This window comes from Pollachius pollachius (genome assembly GCF_949987615.1).
Source record: "Pollachius pollachius genome assembly, chromosome: 4".
NCBI lineage: Eukaryota > Metazoa > Chordata > Actinopteri > Gadiformes > Gadidae > Pollachius > Pollachius pollachius.
This window is the reverse complement of record NC_136937.1, coordinates 13,877,727-13,897,318: the sequence shown is the minus strand read 5'-3', so window position 1 is coordinate 13,897,318 and position 19,592 is coordinate 13,877,727. Positions and strand designations below refer to the sequence as shown.

The window sequence follows — 19,592 nt, the reverse complement described above, 5'->3', positions numbered from 1 at the left end:
CACACACACATACACAATATATATATATATATATGATAAGGTTAGGGTTAGGGTTAGGCATTTTCACACAATACATAATAATTAAACCACACACGATTCAGGAAAGGACAGTCGAAATCCATTCACATTATTCCTACACATTTTAAATATTGTTAAATGCTATAAGTGTTATTTGGAGTCATAAGGTTATAATTGTGACTGGGCCTGCACGAACGCAGGGCCAGGACCTGGGGTTTTACCTATAGGAGACAGTAAACAGTACGTGGGAAATGACATTGCCATTCTCTTAAATGAGATGTGAAACATGCAAACTTAACAAGGTTGCAGAACGGTTCAAGTTCTGCAATTCCTGGACATGTGGCAAAGACATGTGGTAAGTCCCCCCAACGAAGTCTCCTATGTAGATTTCACTAGGCAACCAAATAACCGAATCAAATAGTTATACATCGGTCTGTCCTTCTGATAGGCAGTGGCGCCAGACGAAGGGCAGCAATTGTATCAGGCTGGCCATGTCCCCCCCCTTGGGGGCGCCACTGCTATGACTTCTGGAGATTTGTTGTCTTAGTTGTTTTGGGATAGGTTTCTTCACGTTTGAATGGATCCTCTGGGCCTACCACACGGTGGCCAGGTACCTCAAAAAGTAGTCCGCCTGAGGGACTACCAGGTCTAAGAGAAAGGCTAGCAAAAGCAGAATAATGTGCACTGAAAAAAGCACTGAAAATTTTTAGCAGAGATTAAGGAAGATCAAGTAAGCTGATGTCGGATTTGCTGTTTTATAATTGGTTGATTGAAGTCAATCAAGTGTTCAATAGCTATGATCCTATTAGTAATAGGGATTTTTGTTGTTTGCCGTTAAATAAATAGAAAATCAAGTTATATTTCTTAATCCATTGCTCATGTTAACATCTGGAAGTATATGTACGATAAAAGAAAAGAAAGCATGATGACGACCGGATTGTTTGTATTAAACAACATTTAGCTTTTTGATCTTGATGGAAGAAATTATGGAGGAAGAACACTTGTTGACAACAATGTAGACGTTGAGGTATCGTCCATTTAAAAAAAAACAACGTATGAACAGATTTTATGAACACTAACATAAAACATATTTTACTACCCATTCAAACGTTTTTAGGCCATAGTTAGCCATGATTGTCCAGTCAGTGTACAAATATGTATGATACAGATGACCTTTTGCAGTGACTTTCAGCAATAAACATCCTGTGATTCAGAAAATGTTGCAATTTGTACGGTTAAGCCACACCCAGTAAGTACGCAGGAGACTTTCAGAAATAGAATGACTCAATCACATTCAACTCCACCGTGCAATACATTTTAACCAGTCTGAGCTATTTTCTCCTGAGTTTCGAGTAGTCTTGAAACTCTTTAATGCACTATGATACCTTCTGTGGTGTGGCTGTGGATCTCTCTGTGTCGCGAATTGACTCAGCGTTGCGTAGTTCGGGGGGCCGTGAGTGGGAGGGGTTTGGGAGTGTCGATGGTAAGATGAGACACAACCCCTGCAGGACGTTCTTGTAACAAAAAGAGGTACAGGCCGGCTAGCCAGCATTTTTTGTTCTTGTAAAATATATCGGTTTATAAGTTGTGATTTTATTGATAACATAATTAAAATCATCAGCATTGAATACAGATATGTCAAGGTAATATGTCTGAGTATTGCAACTTTAATAATAATAACTTTGAACATTGTTCAAAATTTGACACACACACACATTTATGATAAGGTTAGGGTTAGGGTTAGGCATTTTCACACAATAATTAAACCACACAAGATTCAGGAAAGGACAGTAGACATCCATTCACATTATTATTCCTACACATTTTAAATATTGTTAAATGCTATAAGCGTTATTTGGAGTCATGAGGTTATAATTGTGACTGGGCCTGCACGAACGCAGAGAATGGAAATGACATTCCCATTCTCTAAAATAAGATGTGAAACTTGCAAACTTTACAAGGTTGCAGAACGGGTAAAGTCCTGCAATTCCTGGATATGTGGCAAAGACATGTGGTAAGTCCCCCCAACGAAGTCTCCTATGTAGATTTCACTAGGTCACCAAATAACCGAATCAAATAGTTATACATCGGTCTGTCCTTCTGATAGGCAGTGGCGCCAGACGAAGGGCAGCAATTGTATCAGGCTGGCCATGTCCCCCCCCCCGCTTGGGGGCGCCACTGCTATGACTTCTGGAGATTTGTTGTCTTAGTTGTTTTGGGATAGGTTTCTTCACGTTTGAATGGTGACCCCTTTAATACAATTCTTCCTCTCATAAATCAATCTATTTTGACATCTGAGCTAAGCAGTCACAATATCTATGTGAAATGTCTGAACATTTCAATTGGATTGCAAAAAAAAAGTGAAAAGTTCTAAAATAGTGTTTTTGATGTATCTTCATTTAATAAAAGATTGCACTTTACAGTAGGGCATTATGAAGATTATGTTCCATCTGCCACAAAGAGATAAGTCAATGTCATTAAATGAATTAAATCATAGATCTGTTTTCTTAGGGTGGATTCTATTCAAGTTGTCTCCAGGAAGGTGTCAAGTCAAAACACTTCATGTTTGCATTTGTGTGCTCTTTAAGTGAATTGAACATAATAATTAATGGACTTTATATAGCACTTTTATTAAAGTCAAAGACGCTTTGCAATGAGGGACGGTGGTTGTTAAAAAGACAACAGGCAGACAGCACAAACACACAGGGTGGATGGGGGAGGGGGAGGGCTTAGAGAAAGCAGTAGATTTGGGTCTTGAGGCAGGATTTGAAAACCGGGAGGGACTCTGAGTCTCTGATGTCTAGGGGGAGGGAGTTCCAGAGTCGGGGAGCTGCCCTGGAGATGGCTCTGTCCCAAAAACTGGGAAGTTTGGACTTTGGGGTGGAGAGAGGGCTGGCTGAGGTGGATGTGAGGGACTGAGGGGGTTGGTAGGGGGAGAGGATGTCAGTGAGATATGGAGGAGCCAGTTTGGGAAGGGCTTTGTAGGTGGAGACCAGGATCTTGGAGTTGATAGATGTGAAGATGTGGATCAGGGTCTCAGCAGCAATGGGTGTGAGGGAGGGCCTGATCTTTGCAACATTTTAAGGGTGGTAGAAAGTAGTTTTGACGACTTTGTGGATATGAGGTTTCGAGGGAGAGGGTTGGATTAAGGATCAACCCAAGTTTGCGTGTCTGGGTGACAGGTGAGAGTGGGGTGTTGATTCTGCTGAGGGTGGACTTGGAGCCAATGAAGAGTTCAGTTCAATGTTGAATTTGAGAAAAAAAAATGGATCCAGTTTTTTATTGCAAACTGGCAGGAGTCGATGTGAGAGAGGGGTGGCTTGTGGGGGGATTTGGTGCTGAGGCGTATCTGAATGTCCTCAGCATGAATTCCAGGGTGAAATGGCGGAGAATCTGTCTGAGAGGGAGGATGTATATATATAAAGGAATGGTCCAAGTACAGAGCCTTGGGGAACGCCTTGTGTGTCTGTGGATGAGACAGTAGTGTGGTTATGAATAGAGATGAAGTGTGATCTGTTGGAAAGGTAGAACCGGAGCCAGCTGGGTGCAGGGCCTTCAATACCGAGGTCTTCTAGGCTAGTGAGCAAGATGTTGCACTCAGGTGGCGGAAGATGTCATTGAGTTCTTTGAGGGGTGTGGTTTCTGTGCTGTGGAGTGTCTGGAATCTGGACTGGAGGGTTTCCAATGGGTTATTGTGATGTAGGTCGGTTAGGAGTTGTCTGGCAGGGTTTTTGAGAGGAAGGGGCATTTGGAGATCGACGATAGTGGTTAAAGCAGGAAGGCTCAAGACCAGGTTTTTGAGGATTGGGGTGACAGCAGCAGTTTTGAAGGCGGAGGGGACGGTTCAATGGGACAGGGAGGCAAGACTTCCGCAGGGAGGTGGGGAGGGGGCAAGAGAGCAGTTAGTGGACAGCAGATCTGAGAGATGGAGGGGATCGATAGATTCTACATAGATAAGAAACCTACGAGTAAAACTGTTAATTCCAGTGGATGTAAACAGAATCCGAAATTAGAAAAGACCGGCCGACAAATATACGTTTTCATCTCGTTCCGACGAGAGAGGGGCGGGACTTTCCGTTACATGGTTTTGGGGGCGAGAGAGGGAGGGATTTCTGAAAGAAAAATGCCGTTTTCGTTGCATGCTTCGGTTGTTTTGTTTAATTCTTTGCAAAAAAAAAATCCATAATTATTTTCCCTGTCTTTGTTGTGATTATTAATGTCAGGTTCTTGTTATTTTCGTTCTGAGGACTGTTAACCGGCATACACATCTCACAGGAATTACGAGACCGGAAACAGCGTTCTATAAACCGGTATAACGCTATGCTCTTCATGATCCTGCCCCCTCCGACAAGAGTGCCGGAATACGCATTGCATCTATTGGTTAACTCGAGGAAGTGGGCGGAGCAAAGAAAGTGACAGCATCTACATTGAACAACTTTGTATGCTAGCTTGCTAACTTTGTATTGACTCATGGTGTATTGAAAGTCTTTACTGGGCTGTCTATCGGTGGTCACGCGGACTAAAAGGTAACAACAGAGTCTTCGCAAAGGTTACCTTGAGGGTTGCATTTGTAGCATAGCATGCTATCGTTGTATTTGTGTTATTACTAAGATGCAAATAGGAATTTGGCTGAGCTCTGATATATGTTAGCATAGCTAGTACTGTGCCCAGACAGTCAGCTGGTATAGGAGCTCCTACTGCCAACAAAACTACCGAGAAGGCGAGCAACCAACTATGTGCTACTCGTCAATACGTTTCTGTTGCGACCTATGTACGAACACCGGCTAGTCGGACTAAAACAACAAGACACTGGTCCAGCTCCACCATCTCGGTCAAGCTGGAGTATGTTGCCCCACTGTTACGGCACGTTAAGAGATCTCTAAAGACGTTTAAACGTTGTGTATCCCAGTGGGTGACGACGATCACAACTAAACCAGGTTTGAACCTCTTGTCTGATAGGATGAACTGCCAGGATGGCGAGCAAGGGGAGCTCTGTGGGTGGACGAGTTCGGTAAGTAACGTTAACTGTAGGCAACCAGAGGACTGCATTAGGATCATGACTAGCCTTCTCTCAACAGTGTGTGCTGCAATCAAATTCATATGGATTTGGTTGGTTTGTTTGCTACATTGCTGTATCTCTACAGGTATGGGCGAACAGCAGAAGTGAACTTAAAGCCAGGGTGCAGATGTTTGTGGAGGAGAGGATGCAGACAACTATGGTGTGTAATGTTTTGATGTACATTGAGTCATTTGGCACAATGTATTTCATCCATATTGCACAGCAGCTATAGGAAACGGAACAACACAACCACAACAATAGTCGTAGAATAGCTAGTTCATTGTTTTGGTGTTAACAGTCACTTGTGTGATAGTTGGTGCATCCCAACAAAGAATGATGGGTTCTATATCGATGTTGTATTCCTCAGAATACACAAGTCATAGAAAAGGAGAGGAATAGTGTGTACACATTAAGAAAGGAAAACCTCTCCAGCATGCCATTAAAAACACCCATTCTCTTAATACAAATTATAGCTATGTCATTATGACAATTGAGTTTATGGCCATGAGGATTTTTCAAGACAAGCTTGTCGCTGTAACCTCTTGACCCCCTATTTGGTTGTCTTCCTGTGACCGGTCTCTCACTGGATCTGGTCTTGTACTCGCAGCTCACCGGCGTGCTGATTGGAGCGGCGGTGGCTGTGTCTCTGATTGGCCTGGTGATCCTCTTCCTCTACAGGAGACACAAGCTGGCCCGTGAGTCTCCCTCTCTATATATATGTCCATTTTGTCTTTTGCTGTCTGCGTAAATTAGCCGGTGACAGTGGTGGTAAAGACGTAGTTCGCAGGGCTGTCTGTTGCCTACAAAGTTGGCCGCAGTGGGCTACACAGGTGACCTACCGGCGCATACCTCCATGGATTTATGCAGCGGGAATGTGCCTACAATTGCAAAAGCAAAGCAGCAAAGGCTCTTTCCTGTTGTTCTCTTGATGTAGGTGAGCGGCAGCCTGGTGTGCCCCATTATCGCTTCAGGAAAAGGGACAAAGTGCTCTTCTACGGAAGGAAGATCATGCGAAAGGTAGACCTGCTACACTATCTTTCTCTCTTGTCCTCCAAGAAGGCCTCAGAAGATGCGTTTTAAGCTTTTTATTTGTCATCCCTTATTGTAGCATTATTTTGTTAGCTTGTCAATGCTTGTTTGATGAAAGAACGGTCCAAATGCTTTGCTCAAGCCGTTCGCTGATCAAATTATGAATAAATTATTCGGCTGATTTGCATATTGTTTTTTTGTAGCTTCTGATCTAGGCTTCCCTCGACTACGTCTCATGTGAACAGATGTGCGGAGGGTTCTTCTGGGCTTTTCCTCCTTGCCACTGAATGTGTGTCTCCTTTTGTGATGCAGGTTCAGACGCTGTCCGCCACGCCCACTGGTGCCACGACATCCACGTCTAAGCAACCTCAGCGCATACGCAAAAGGACCAAAGTGCTTAGCATAGCTCGCAAGTATGTTTCACGTAGCCACACCTTGGGCTCGTCCCGCCTCATCCGGCCTCGTGTGTACGTGAATCCACAAGATCTTGTGTGTGATATGTGTGCGTGTTGTTTTGACAGAATCCTCCGAATTCGCAAGGATCCACCCACTCTTCAGCCCAAGGAGCCCCCTCCCTCCCTCTTGGAAGCCGACCTCACAGAGTTTGACGTTCAAAGCTCCAACCTACCGTCAGAGGTCCTCTATATGCTGAAGAATGTTAGGTAAGTGTGTGTGTGTGTGTGTGTGTGTGTGTGTGTGTGTGTGTGTGTGTGGACATTGATCCTAGAAGGAGGGGACTGGTTGTTTTGTGCTCTCTCTGCTGTCGCTCTGACTCTTCAACTCCCAAATCGTACCTAAAGCACCTTTTTAGGTGACTTGATATAAAATAGCCTATACTGATCTTTCCCAAGTGAACATTCTTCATCATCACTCATCCATGACACATGAACCTGTTTGTGTGTGTTTGGCCTAGTATCAAATCTATTTTTAAAGGTAAACTAATGCATCAAGTCCAAAATTGAACATAGCCAAACCTAAAAAGTGAAGTGCATTCCACCCTTGTGTGTAGGATTTGGTGAATAACGATGAAATGCATTTTGTTTTTCCCCCATGGTGTTTAAAGAGTGCTGGGTCACTTTGAGAAGCCTCTTTTCCTGGAGCTCTGTCGTCACATGGTGTTGATTGAGCTGCAGGAGGGGGAGGAGCTTTGTCGACCGGGTGACGATGATGACAGCATCTATGTTGTCCAAGATGGCCGACTGGAGCTCCTCATTCATGAGAACGTATGTAGACGTGAAGAATCTTAATTCTTCTTCATTCTTTTTCACAGCTTTCAAAGGTTTTTGGAAATAACTTTTTGCATGCAAGTATAATAAATTAATTAATTAGTTAATGAATGAATAAACATTTTTGATTGATCCAATTCACAAACAGGAAGGAAATTTACTAACTGTTAGTAACAGACTGTGACTAGCAAGAATTCTCAAGGGGGGCTTTTTAACAAAATGCAGAAGTGTGTCTTCCGTCATTAGGCCCAAATTCTTGATCTATACACTGCAGACCACAAACCACTAATCCAAAGACATTCATTGTCTGACCATAAAGCCTAACACCATGTGATGTCAATTAAACACACATTTACTGCTCAGCATTCACTGCACTATCCTTGGAGCCATCCAGGGATCATCGTAATAGTTGCTTTTCTGTTTGGTTTGGCCCAGGATGGCACAGAGCCCGTGGTGAAGGAGGTTCTTCCTGGTGACAGTGTGCACAGTCTGCTGAGCATCCTTGACATCATCACGGTGAGTCTCTCTCTCTCAGCGTCTGCACACCACAGCCACTGCCCTGCCTATTCCACTTTGACCCTGTCCTGTTCTCTGAGACTTAAGCTCCTTCATATTCCAATTGTCTTCAGACCACTCTCTTTCTATATGGATAGTGTGACTATTTTGATGCGTAGAATTGAGAGAACTGCAAATCAAGGAACAGGGGAACATAACACGTCACCCGTGAGGCTGATTTTCTAAGCCGGTAAAATCCTGTAGGAATCGAGATGAAATATAAGTCAACAGTCACAAGTGGTCACCTTCCTCTCTCTTCCAGGGTTACCCTGCTCCCTTTAAGACGGTGTTGGTAAGAGCGGCCTCCCGCGCCACCGTACTGCGTCTGCCTGCGTCTGCCTTTCAGTCTGTGTTCGACAAGTACCCCGAGACGCTTGTCCGCGTCATTCAGGTAACCCCTAATCCACCTGCACATGTTTAAGCCTGCGCTATACTTCAGTAATTTCGTCAACCTGGACGGGTTTAAAGTTGCACTAAAACATTATAAAGTATACAGTCTATCTTGACAGGTGGAAAGCAGCACATCCATAACCCGTTACAAGACATGTGTATATAAGTGTTTAAAGCTGCACTACACATCATTTGCCTGTTACATGATATGTGTATTAAAGCTGCACTTAACGTCAAGAAACCATTTACATGATATTTGTGTATTGTTCAAAGAATGCAACACCAAGAATGTGATAAAGTGACAGTACATATTTATTGTTATGTAACATTATGTTTTTTATATTGCTAGACTTTTCCTACTTTTTTAAGGGTTTGGATTAGTGCATTAAAATGTTTTATTTTCTTTATTGACTTGCCCTGTTGGACTTGTAGATCATCATGGTTCGCCTTCAGAGGGTCACCTTCCTGGCACTGCATAACTACCTGGGCCTCACCACTGAACTCTTCAATCCGGTAACACACATACACACCTTTGACTTCATAGTGTTTCATGAGGATTAGCTGAAGGGGGCTGAAGACATTTTCTCTTCTTGACACATTCCTAGAATGTTACCTTGAAGTGCTTGGGGGGGAAAAGGGTGGAGGCCCACCCATGGGAGATCCCAGTCAGGACTTTGTTGATCCAGTCTTTTCCTCGTATTTTTCAAACACAATCAGCTACCCCGGGCCACAGCGTGAAACCAGAAGCAAAATAAATAGAAGAGGCTAGAAAGGAAGAGGTCCTGGGGTGTGATACTGTACTATACTATATCTGGTAGACAGAGAGAGTTTCTGCCTCAAAGCTGGAGCTGACATTGTTCTTATTGTAAGGGAATGCAGTTGTTGATTTTCTTTCAACTTGGCCCTAAGCATTTTTTCTTCTCTACAAATGATGTCAATACCGTTTTAGGCATCTCTTGAAGGTTCGTTCTCAAAATGTCAGTGTAATCAGAATCCTGTTTAAGTCTCCATATCCATATCCTGCATCCAGGGTAAACTGGTTGACCCCGAAAGTTGGCATTGATAAAGAATGTCACTCACTCACTCACTCACCCCTCATGATAACCATCCTAACTAGAGTCAAAGGACGCTAAAGGACACCACCTCACCAACCTGGGTGGTCCTCCTGTTGGTTATTGTGTCCTGTCCCCCGCCAGGAGCGGCAGGCCGTGCTCCTCTCCAACCTGAGCAGGCTGACGGGGGGCGAGGCCAGCCCAAGCAAGATCTCCCGCCGACCCGACCCCCACACCCCCGGCTTCACAGAAGCCCTTCCTGAAGCAGGTCTGTGGATCCTCTGTTCATGTTGAGCACATAGAACCCTTGCGCATGTATCCAGAACTAACGAGCTGGGTTTGGATCGCACATCACCTGGGTCTGGAGCTGGTCAATTCTGTGAACTTTGATGACGATCTAAGCTTCCCACGATTTAGAGTAGAACTCTGTTTAGAAATGTGTTTTTCCCATTTTGGAGAAAACCAAATTGGTATTTACTTGTTTCAGAGATATTGAAGCATTCAGTGCCCAGAATTCCATTGAAATCCTTATTTAGCCATAATATCAATGCATAATCGGCTGTATCGGCTGTAATCCTGAACTCAATCTTGGCGCAAATAATCATGATTAATGTTTTTCTAAAGATCGACCAGCTTTACCTAGGCTAGTGGTTCCTTACTCTTGGACCCTAGGGCAGTGTTTCCCAAGCTTTTATCTTTAGGTGTTCCACTAGATTGTCTTCAAGGATGGAACACCTAATATGCAAATAGTTAAAAAGAGATGTATACATATCCAGTGAGTGAGCAAATAGTGCCAGCGCCCCTTTAACACTAAAAGATCATAGCAGTTGGAAAACAAGGGAAAGATCAGCTGACACCTGCACACATATCAAAGATTGAAAAAACACTGCCCTAGGCTACTGGTTCCAGTAATTGGGAATCACTCACCTGACCTGGATAGCTCAACACACAAGCCTACAAATGAATACAATCTTCTTGATCAAGAAGAACGAGAAGATGATCTTATTCTTCCCCTTTTCCCCTGTTCTGTTTGATAGATGGCGGACAGGATACTAATCCACACAGGAAGAGGCGTTCCATCACCTTCCCGTTTGACAGCACAGGTGAGGAAGGCCCGGGGTGCTTTGGCTATTCAAAACCTTTGAGCTTTTGGACCTCAACTACTGGTACAGAGGTACTGGGGCTCAGGTCCCATGCAGTGGTTCAACACCTACACATAACTGACTTGGGTCTCAGTACTAGTGTGATTAAATGGTCACGTTGGACACCAGCGTGTTCAATAGGCTTCCATTGAATGTACTGGGTTACCCCTCATCCGTACCCTCAAAGTCTCTCTCACTGGTTCGTAGGACTTGTACATTGTGAGGTCATACCGCAATGACTGCCTCCAATTTGGTTGCATAGGAGCCTTGGAATGTATTCGTTATTGTGTTGGTAGTAATGTTTTCTTGGTCCTTCTTTAGTGATGAATAGGGAAATTAATGTCATTATGGTGAGACATTGTACTTGAAACTGCCGCAGCTAGCTCTTGCTAGCAAAACAAAGTGTTCATTAGTCTGGGTTACGGTATATCTCCAACAAAAAATCCCTTGATTCATTCTTATTTACAAGCCCGATAGTAAACCAGACTATATTCAAAATTTACTTTCTTCTTTGCAATCAGTTACAATGTTGAAATGGTAATTCCAGTTGAAGCAATGCTGATGATGATACTGATAATGATGAAGATGATAATGTTACTGACGCTGATGATGCTGGTGATGACAACTGAAATGTCAGATTTGAAATACAGATAAGTTCAAGAGCGTAGTTGTGCTCCAGGTCAAAGATCAAAGGTGTGTGTGCATTAACGCTCTGCTCTGTGAACAGCGTCTTCAGGTCATGACGCGGGCTTGGACTCTGACGGGTCTAAAGGCGCCAGCGATGAACCCTCATCCACTTCATATAAAGTAGGAGCCTCCTCCTCCCCATCGCTGCCCCCTTTCCACGTTCTGACGACCCGCTTTCCTCCGCACACGTTACGTTAAGAACATCCTTCGACCAATAGCCTGAGTGTGCGATCTAATGATCACATTACTCACACAAATTCACTCCTGTATAATGTTGACAAATAACACTACTTTTGTTGCATATAATTAAATCATTCAGAGCGATTGCTGAACTTATTATTTGGTAAAGATTACACATTCTCGAGCCATAATTCCAGCCCAAGGCTCAAAATAAACTTGTCCCCCGAACCTCCTCAGACCCGCAGCACTCCCAAGAAGAGCGGGCCCACGGACGGACCCCCGGCGGACGCGTTCCTCTACTCGGGCAGCAGGGGGCGCTCTGACGACGTCTACAGCAGCAGGGAGGTCTTTGAGGCGGCCAAGAGAGACCTCCTGGGCATCTTCCAGCTGCAGGTACAAGGATGGGGGTTGTAAAACGCCCCAAATAAAATCCATCGTGATGTGAAAGGGACCGTTGTTCGGCGAGGCGTGAAACCGATCACCATTATTTGAGTTGAGAAATGAATGTGGGGGACATTAAGCATCAATCATGTTTTATCGATTCTCTGTCACTCACTCATTTGCTTATTATTTCACACTTCACACATCAATAGCCCCAAAAAAGTTGTCTGTCTTGTATTTTCCGTATTTTTTATTGTTTCCTCTTCTGTAGGACCCGGGTCTGCTGGAGAACCGGGTGACCCTCCACCACGTAGAGGCCGGGTCTGTGGTGGCTCATCAGGGGGACCAGGTCAGAGCGTCCCCCTCTCATTGGTCCTTTTAGAGTCAACGTCCGGAGAGCTCTAAAAGAGCTTTTTATAAAAAATACGAATCCATTCCAATATATGTTTTTATTTTCTTTCTGGAAAATTCTGTTCCACACTGTTAATATAAACCGAGTACCGCCGCTTCACGCTCGCTGTTCCACCTCCTGCCCTACTATCTGTAGTTTGTGAGACGTGAGTGTCACATGACTGCATACAACCTAATATTAATCTCCGTCTCAACCCCCATGTCGCATAGCAACTCCACTCTTGTGTGAGTTCCAGATCCGATTAGAACAACCCTCCCTGTTGCCATCTCGTCATTTCGGGGCGGGACTGTGACTGTAGCAATCGTGGTGTGATTCTTCATGATGCAGAGCCACTCTCACTGTTTGCTAGTCACTAGAAGCAAGTCTATAGCTGTACCCTATCTATTTGAATCAAATTAAACTACAAGATTGCGACCCCCAAAAAAGTTTTACCCTGAAAAAACAAGTAATTAGTCCATCAAACGTACCTCTGCAAAGGACGTTTGATACAAATCTAAATCACGATGAATAAAATACTTTGTAGGGTTTTTTGTAGTTTATCATAGCTTTTAGTCTTCCAATTACGGCGATAATAGGGTGTGTCTACTCTGACGTAGCACATGTAACTCCAAATGGAACCGTGAACATGATGAGTTATGAGAATGATGAGGATTGTTGTGTCGCTGTGACAGGTTCACGTGGTTATCTTCTCAGTATAGTCTCAGCAAAACTATGAAGAATAAGTTACTTAGAAGTGAATGTGTGTACACTTTTAATAACTGGAGTTGACTTTTTTCTCATGTTTATTCTTTCCCTCCAGGCTTGCTCGGTTGGCAGCAGATGTTTAAACGGTTATGTTTAGACCCCAAGCATTTATTAATTGTTCGCTGTTTGTTCACTGCAGGAGAGTAGAAAATAATGGGCTTCACTTGTGTCACTATGTTATAAATACAGCGTATAAAGTACAATACAGAGAATAAATACTGCATTTATGTCGTCTCAAGGCCCTGTTTGTCAGTCCACCTACTGCAGAGAGGGAGGGGAGGATAGGGTGAAGAGGAGGGAGGGAGGGAGGAAGAGGAAAGGGAGGGGAGATGTAGGGGAATTGAGGCAGTAAACGTAAAGAATGGTGTGTGTGTGTGTGTGATAGAGTATAAAGTGCTGTCAAGGTTGAACCTCCCTTTACCTCCTGTGTGAGGATTGGATTGAGGCTAAAGCACAGCAGTTGGTTTGTTTGTGTCACAACAGACCTGGATATATTTCATAAAGATATATCATTCATAATTGCATCCATCTCATGTGCTGATAGGAAGGCGATTCTGTGGGATTCATTTCATACGGTCCGGAGTGAGAGGGCGCCATCAACGGCCATTGTCTTTAGATTTTTCTTTGTTCTTTTGTTTGTACCATTTGGGCAAATATTTGAGTGTGCTCTCGACTTTTAAATCAAGGCCACTCAGTGCCCACATGCACTCTACTAATTTGATCATATTATCAGAGCTTTCTATATCTGCTATATGGAGAATGGCACCTTGGTCCAAAATGGCTTCTTTCTGTTCAACAGAAAATTGCCAATCGGTTTTGTGACTTAAGTGTGTTTTTGCTTGAGCACCACAATGCACTCAGAGAATCCTTTTTGTCCTCGGAGCCACACGCATCTTAATATTATTTTGAAGAACTTATTTGGTTGGCGTCGTAGGGGTTTTATTTCATTCATTGATTCCCTCTCTAAGCAGTTTATGAGGGCTACACAGCCAGGAGTATGGCTTAGCTCTCATAAATGACTATCTCCCTGGTGATGACCCTGTTCCACAACTGAAATGAATCCTTCCAGGTTTAAACACAGCGGGTGATGACCTCATTTCCTCAGCTTCAGTCCTGACCAGTGAGTCTATAGCGTGTGCATTTCCCTATCAGTATTCAGGGCTGACAATTTAGAATTCTAGGGAGTTTAGATAATGGCTGCATATTTCAGGCCACACTTCTATCAAATGTCTTCCATCTGATAAACTCCTTCCTCCTTTCCTCACAAGTGTCACATGATCAAGTGATGGACTGTGGGTCTTTTTTTTTTTTTATCACTCAATGATTGCTTTCTCATGTCCTCACTCCCCTTCTCTCTCTGTCTTGCTTTCCCTCTCTTCGGCCGTCTCACTCTCTCAATCTTTTTTCCCTCACTCCCCACCTCTCTCGCTCCCTTTTCCCCTTTCCTCGTTCTCTCGTATCATCCCTTTACTTCCCCCTGTTTCTCCCTGTCTGTTTCTTTTCTTCCATTTCTATGTCTCTCTGTCTATGTGTCTGTCTGTGTGTCTATCCCTCTCTCTGTCTCTCCATCTTTATCTCTCTTTCACTGTTTATCTCCATCTTTCTGTCTCTCACTATCACTATTTCCATCTCTGTCCCTCCCTCTTTCTCTATCCCTCTCTCCCTTTCTCACTCTATCCCTCTCTCCCTCTCTCTCTCTCTCCCTCTCTGTCTCTGTCTCTCTTTCTCTCTCCCTTTCTCCCTCTCTCTCTCTATCCGTCTCTCTATCCCTCTCTCTCTATCCCTCTCACTCCATCTCTGTCTCTCCATCTCTGTCTCTCTCTGTTCTCTCTCTCTGTCTCTCTCTCTGTCTCTCCCTCTCTCCCGCCCTGTCTCTCTGTCTCTCTCTCTCTCTCCCGCACTGTCTCTCTGTCTCTCTTCCTCTCCCTCTCTACCACCCTGTCTCTCTGTCTCCCTTTCTTTCTCTCTCTCTCTCTCTGTCTCTCTCTCCCTCTCCCTCTCTCCCGCCCTGTCTCTGTCTCTCTCTCTCTCTCTGTCTCTCTCCCTCTCTCTTTCCCTCTCCCTCTCTCTCTCTCTCCCTCTCCCTCTCCCTCTCCCTTCCTCTCTCTCTCTCTCTCTCTCTCTCTCTCTCTCTCTCTCTCTCTCTCTCTCTCTCTCTCTCTCTCTCTCTCTCTCTCTCTCCCTCTCCCTCTCCCTCTCTCCCGCCCTGTCTCTCTGTCTCTGCCCCCCAGGAGGTGAGCATCCAGTTTGTGATCTCAGGCTCCCTGCACGTGTTCCAGCGGATGGTGGACCGCGAGGAGGAGTCGTGTCTGTTCGTAACCTTCCCCGGGGAGCTGGTGGGCCAGCTGGCCGTGCTGACCGGCGAGCCCCTCATCTTCACCGTGCGCGCCCAGCGGGACTGTCGCTTCCTCGCCATCTCAAAGAGCCACTTCTATGAGTAAAGATGCAGACACCCACAGTGACTCACACACCAGGCTAACACACATTGACCGTAAGGTAAACCCCGCCACTGGGATCACAACATGGCAGCCGTGGGGGTTTTGTAGTATTCTGGATCGTATTCAACCCCCTTTTTTCTTTAATGAAACACGATGATGACAGTGCTATTCAACATCCGTATATTGATGCCGTGCTATATTTTGATAATTTTTGGTAAATTTAAATATAGTAGAGTTCAATATATAAATTGTATTGTATAGTGGTCAAGTAATGTTAATGTAAAGCTACTGTGTGCGTGTGTGTGTGTGTGTGTGTGTGTGTGTGTGCAGGATCATGCGGGTGGAGCCCAAGGTGCTGCTGAACATCGCCCACACGGTTGTCCGCAGGATGTCCCCCTTCGTGCGGCAGATCGACTTCGCCCTGGACTGGGTGGCGGTGGAGGCCGGCAGGGCGGTGTACAGGTGGGCCCGCTGCTCCGCGTTCTCCACGCCTCGCCCCGGGCGGACACGGTTCACCTGGTTTCAGTCGCCCGCAAGTGTCCTCGTTCAACGCTCTCTCCGGGCATAGTAAATCGTTAAAAAAAAAAGAAATGGAGAATGGATACACGTTTTTAGTTTGTTTGACACGTTTATCCAGAGAATCTACTGTATCATGTCCTCAAGGTGGTCCCACTGGGACATGAACACAATTATTCGTACCAGTCTTTAGATTTACATACATTTCCTCGAATGACGTTTTTGGCTTTTGTTTTGTTGATTTTATATTCCTTATTCTTATTCGTTGAACATGTTTTTTGATACTTTTTGTTGATTGTTGTATGTTTGGCAAATTCAAATGATCAGTAGGAAAACAAACGATTTCTAATTGTGTGTGTGTGTGTGTGTGTGTGTGTGTGTGTGTGTGTGTGTGTGTGCCTCAGGCAGGGAGAGAAGTCGGACAGCTCCTACATCGTGCTGAGCGGGCGCCTGCGCTCTGTCATCCAGAAGGACGACGGCAAGAAGGAGCTGACGGGGGAGTACGGACGAGGAGACCTCATCGGCGTGGTAACCACATGAAACAAAAACCTGGTGATGGGTTGCTGGTCTCCCAACGCAGGCTTTAGATGAATCATCTGAAGTTTAGATGAACGTTTGGACTTTCCATGAATCATCTAATGTCTGATGGCAGGCGAGCTCCAATCTGATTGAACTCAGTTGGACCGATCTTTCTTTTGCGTCATCTTTGTATTGACCAATCACGTGGCTGTAGACGGAGATCTGTAGGCGCCCAATTGGGGAACACAAACTCGGCCAGCTGGAGCAGACTATGGAAAGGTGTCTGCAAAGGATTCTAATCAACACTGTGTAGATGGGACATTGTAAAATCACACTTATTCAAATCCCCTTCTGGAAGATGGGATTTGAATAAGTCCCCCCCCCCCCCCCCCCCTCCCCCCGATATGCTGGATCTGAAGTTCTGCTGTAACACAGTGGGACTGCCGGATCAGAAGTTCTGTTATAACTTAGTAGAACTTCTGGATCAGAAGTTCTGCTTTAACCAAATAGTACTGCTAGGGTGTGAGGCGGATTTTATATACAAAAGCGCAGTTATTAACGCAGATAACGGTTACACAACCACGGTACTAAAAAAGTATCATAAAGTTGGCGTGGGCCGTAACCATGGGTAAAAGAGGTTCTTTCCTAAAACTTAGCCCAAAAAATAAAAACATACACTTGTGTGTGTGTGTGTGTGTGTGTTTATATATGATAAAACCTTAAACCTTACAAAACGTTGACACCGTTGAAAGCTGTTGCGAAAGTCCATCCTGTCAAAAGTCCACGCTGAAGTCTATTCCCCATTCCTCACCCCCCCCTCTGGTGGCTGATGTGCTCTACATCTCTGCACAGATCCTAATAATAATGCACTGGCATTCGGGTGCCATGGTTACCGTTAACGCTGAGGCTCAGTTCCAATGCCAGAGACGCTGGAAATTAAGATGTTTATGAAAGGTGGATGGCACTCTGAGATAAATGTAGCCTCTGTTGACGTCATCGCTCCACCCCGTTTCGATCAGATGTTTCAGTTTCGCATGTTTTTTTTTGTGTGTCGTGGCACAGACTGTGAGGATATTTATGGATGTTACAAAAATCGAATCATCGTGTGAATGTAGGGTTATGATTAGTATTGTGGTCTCCAGTATTTGTTACTTGGTATTGATTTCGGTCCAAAGTGTCCTGAAGTTAGGGTTGGTGTCATTTTCCTCCTTTCCTCTAGCACATTGACTCCAACACGTCATTTGATTTGCTTCAAGTGATTATCATATTGTCCTCTCCCTCTGGTCCTTGTCTGTGTAAGGAAAACAAATTGTTAGAATATAGTTTGTACTGCAGAAGACCGATGCAACAGGACGCCTCCTACTTTATTCTAACAAGATTTATTTGAAAACGTAGAATATTAAATACATTTAATCAAATCAGCATCTGCCAAGTGGAACACAGATGGCACTTTATTTGAGTGATGTCTTTTAATAACAGAACCACACAAGTGCATCGGCGTTCCTCAGGCATCATGTTCACACCTGTTGTGTTGTGATCCAGGTGGAGGCCCTGACCAATCAGAACCGAGCCACAACGGTGCACGCGGTGCGGGACTCTGAGCTGGCCAAGCTGCCGCAGGGAGCGCTGAGCTCCATCAAGAGGAAGTTCCCTCAGGTAGGCGGGACCTCAGGGGAGCTGGGTGGTTGGTCTGGTGTTCCTCAGGTAGGCGGGACCTCAGGGGAGCTGGGTGGTTGGTCTGGTGTTCCTCAGGTAGGCGGGACCTCAGGGGAGCTGGGTGGTTGGTCTGGTGTTCCTCAGGTAGGCGGGACCTCAGGGGAGCTGGGTGGTTGGTCTGGTGTTCCTCAGGTAGGCGGGACCTCAGGTCTGGTGTCTGGAGAACTTACTTTTTATAAAAAAATTGAAAAACGTATTATATAAAACATACAATTTACGTTTTGTACAGTTCATCATAAATGTTTGATCATTGACAGCAGGAAGTAATTTATCGAGGTCTCGCTCAGTCCGCTTTTCCCATTTTCATTTTATAATCACTTTTTTTTTCATTTTTAAAAAATAAATCAATAGGGATAGGATATTGCATAGTATACATGCAAAATAAGTTCCCTCCGTTGCGGTGCTTAAGGTTTGTGTATGATTTAAATTGCATGTATGTGCAGTATCGAAATAACAGATTAGAAAAAGCTAAAGTAGTAAGGCTTTACTAGGGCTTCATGTTTGAAAGCATTGTTTCCTATGTTGCTCCTTGTTCTGTCGTTGTGGATGAAACTGCCGGTAGAGCCGATAACAACCTGCACTGCTCTGCATTTCAGGTTGTCACCCGGCTGATTCACTTACTGGGCCAGAAAATCCTCCAGCAAGTCAATGGCCCCCTGACAGGTGTGTGTGTGTGTGCATGTGTTCTTATCTTCAAGTGATAGATGTTTGTACATTTAGCTGCAGAATACCGATGTGCAGCCGTGTGTACACCCCTGGTCGCTGAGGAGAATCACTGGCACTCCGTCTCTTGTCAAGTCAACAGTACATTGTGGGGCCTTCTATCAAGGTCAAGTGAATGGAAAACAACACGTGTTTTTCTCCCTCTGTCTTTCTGGCTGTCGACACACTCACCTCGTTTAGCTCATTTTGTCAGAGCCCTGTAAACCAACACGATGATGTGTGTGTCTATCTTTGTGTGTGTGTGCGTGTGAGTGCGGCTTTGTGTGCATGTGGGTGTGCGTCCTTGTGTGCATGTGGCTGCGTGTGTTTGTGTCTGTGTCCACGTGTGTGTCTGTGTGCATGCGTGTGTGTCTGTGCATGCTTGTGGGTGTGTATCCGTGCATGTGTGTGTGTGTCTGTGTGGGTGTGCGTGCGTGGGTGTACGTGTGTCTGTGTCTATGCATGCGTGTATTTGTGTGTGTGTGCGTGTGTCTGTGTCTGTGTGCATTCATGTGTATGTGTGTGCGTGTGTCTGTGTCCGGGTGTGTGCACATGCGTGTGTGTGTGTGTGTGTCTGCGCGACCCTCAGCCCGCAGCCTGGCCCTTCACACCCCAGGGAGCAAATGGGACGCGGGTAACCAGGCCTCCAACCTCTGCACCGTGACGGTTCTTCCCGTGTCCGAAGAGGTCCCCCTCACCGCCTTCACCCTGGAGCTTCAGCTCGCCCTCCTGGCCATCGGTGAGCCCAAGGCCATGAGGTCAACCCTAGGGTTCGGGAGACTGTATAGAGGTCGTACCGTCTGTACTGGCGGGGGGGAGATTCGGG

At 45.1% G+C, this 19,592-nt stretch overlaps 1 protein-coding gene across 4 annotated transcripts in view; it reads left to right on the top strand.

Annotated features, from left to right (window-relative positions):
• The first annotated feature begins 4,439 nt into the window (after positions 1-4,439).
• The window catches only part of pnpla7a (patatin-like phospholipase domain containing 7a), a 31,351-nt gene continuing 16,198 nt past the window's right edge, over positions 4,440-19,592 (top strand). For 3 of the 4 annotated variants that reach the window (XR_013811789.1, XM_079734473.1, XM_079734472.1), the window contains exons 1-22: positions 4,440-4,544; positions 4,978-5,029; positions 5,163-5,237; positions 5,685-5,772; positions 6,012-6,094; positions 6,419-6,519; positions 6,628-6,768; positions 7,170-7,329; positions 7,768-7,848; positions 8,150-8,278; positions 8,710-8,790; positions 9,474-9,597; positions 10,367-10,432; positions 11,199-11,278; positions 11,576-11,731; positions 11,991-12,068; positions 15,107-15,312; positions 15,599-15,775; positions 16,234-16,357; positions 17,891-18,004; positions 18,661-18,727; positions 19,356-19,505. Coding sequence is in view for 3 of the 4 variants with exons in the window: in XM_079734473.1 (XP_079590599.1) it covers positions 4,979-5,029; positions 5,163-5,237; positions 5,685-5,772; positions 6,012-6,094; positions 6,419-6,519; positions 6,628-6,768; positions 7,170-7,329; positions 7,768-7,848; positions 8,150-8,278; positions 8,710-8,790; positions 9,474-9,597; positions 10,367-10,432; positions 11,199-11,278; positions 11,576-11,731; positions 11,991-12,068; positions 15,107-15,312; positions 15,599-15,775; positions 16,234-16,357; positions 17,891-18,004; positions 18,661-18,727; positions 19,356-19,505 (2,332 nt within the window). In the remaining variant the exon portion in view is untranslated. The remainder of the gene's footprint in view (positions 4,545-4,977; positions 5,030-5,162; positions 5,238-5,684; positions 5,773-6,011; positions 6,095-6,418; positions 6,520-6,627; positions 6,769-7,169; positions 7,330-7,767; positions 7,849-8,149; positions 8,279-8,709; positions 8,791-9,473; positions 9,598-10,366; positions 10,433-11,198; positions 11,279-11,575; positions 11,732-11,990; positions 12,069-15,106; positions 15,313-15,598; positions 15,776-16,233; positions 16,358-17,890; positions 18,005-18,660; positions 18,728-19,355; positions 19,506-19,592) is intronic. The other variant, XM_079734474.1, reaches the window with a different exon arrangement.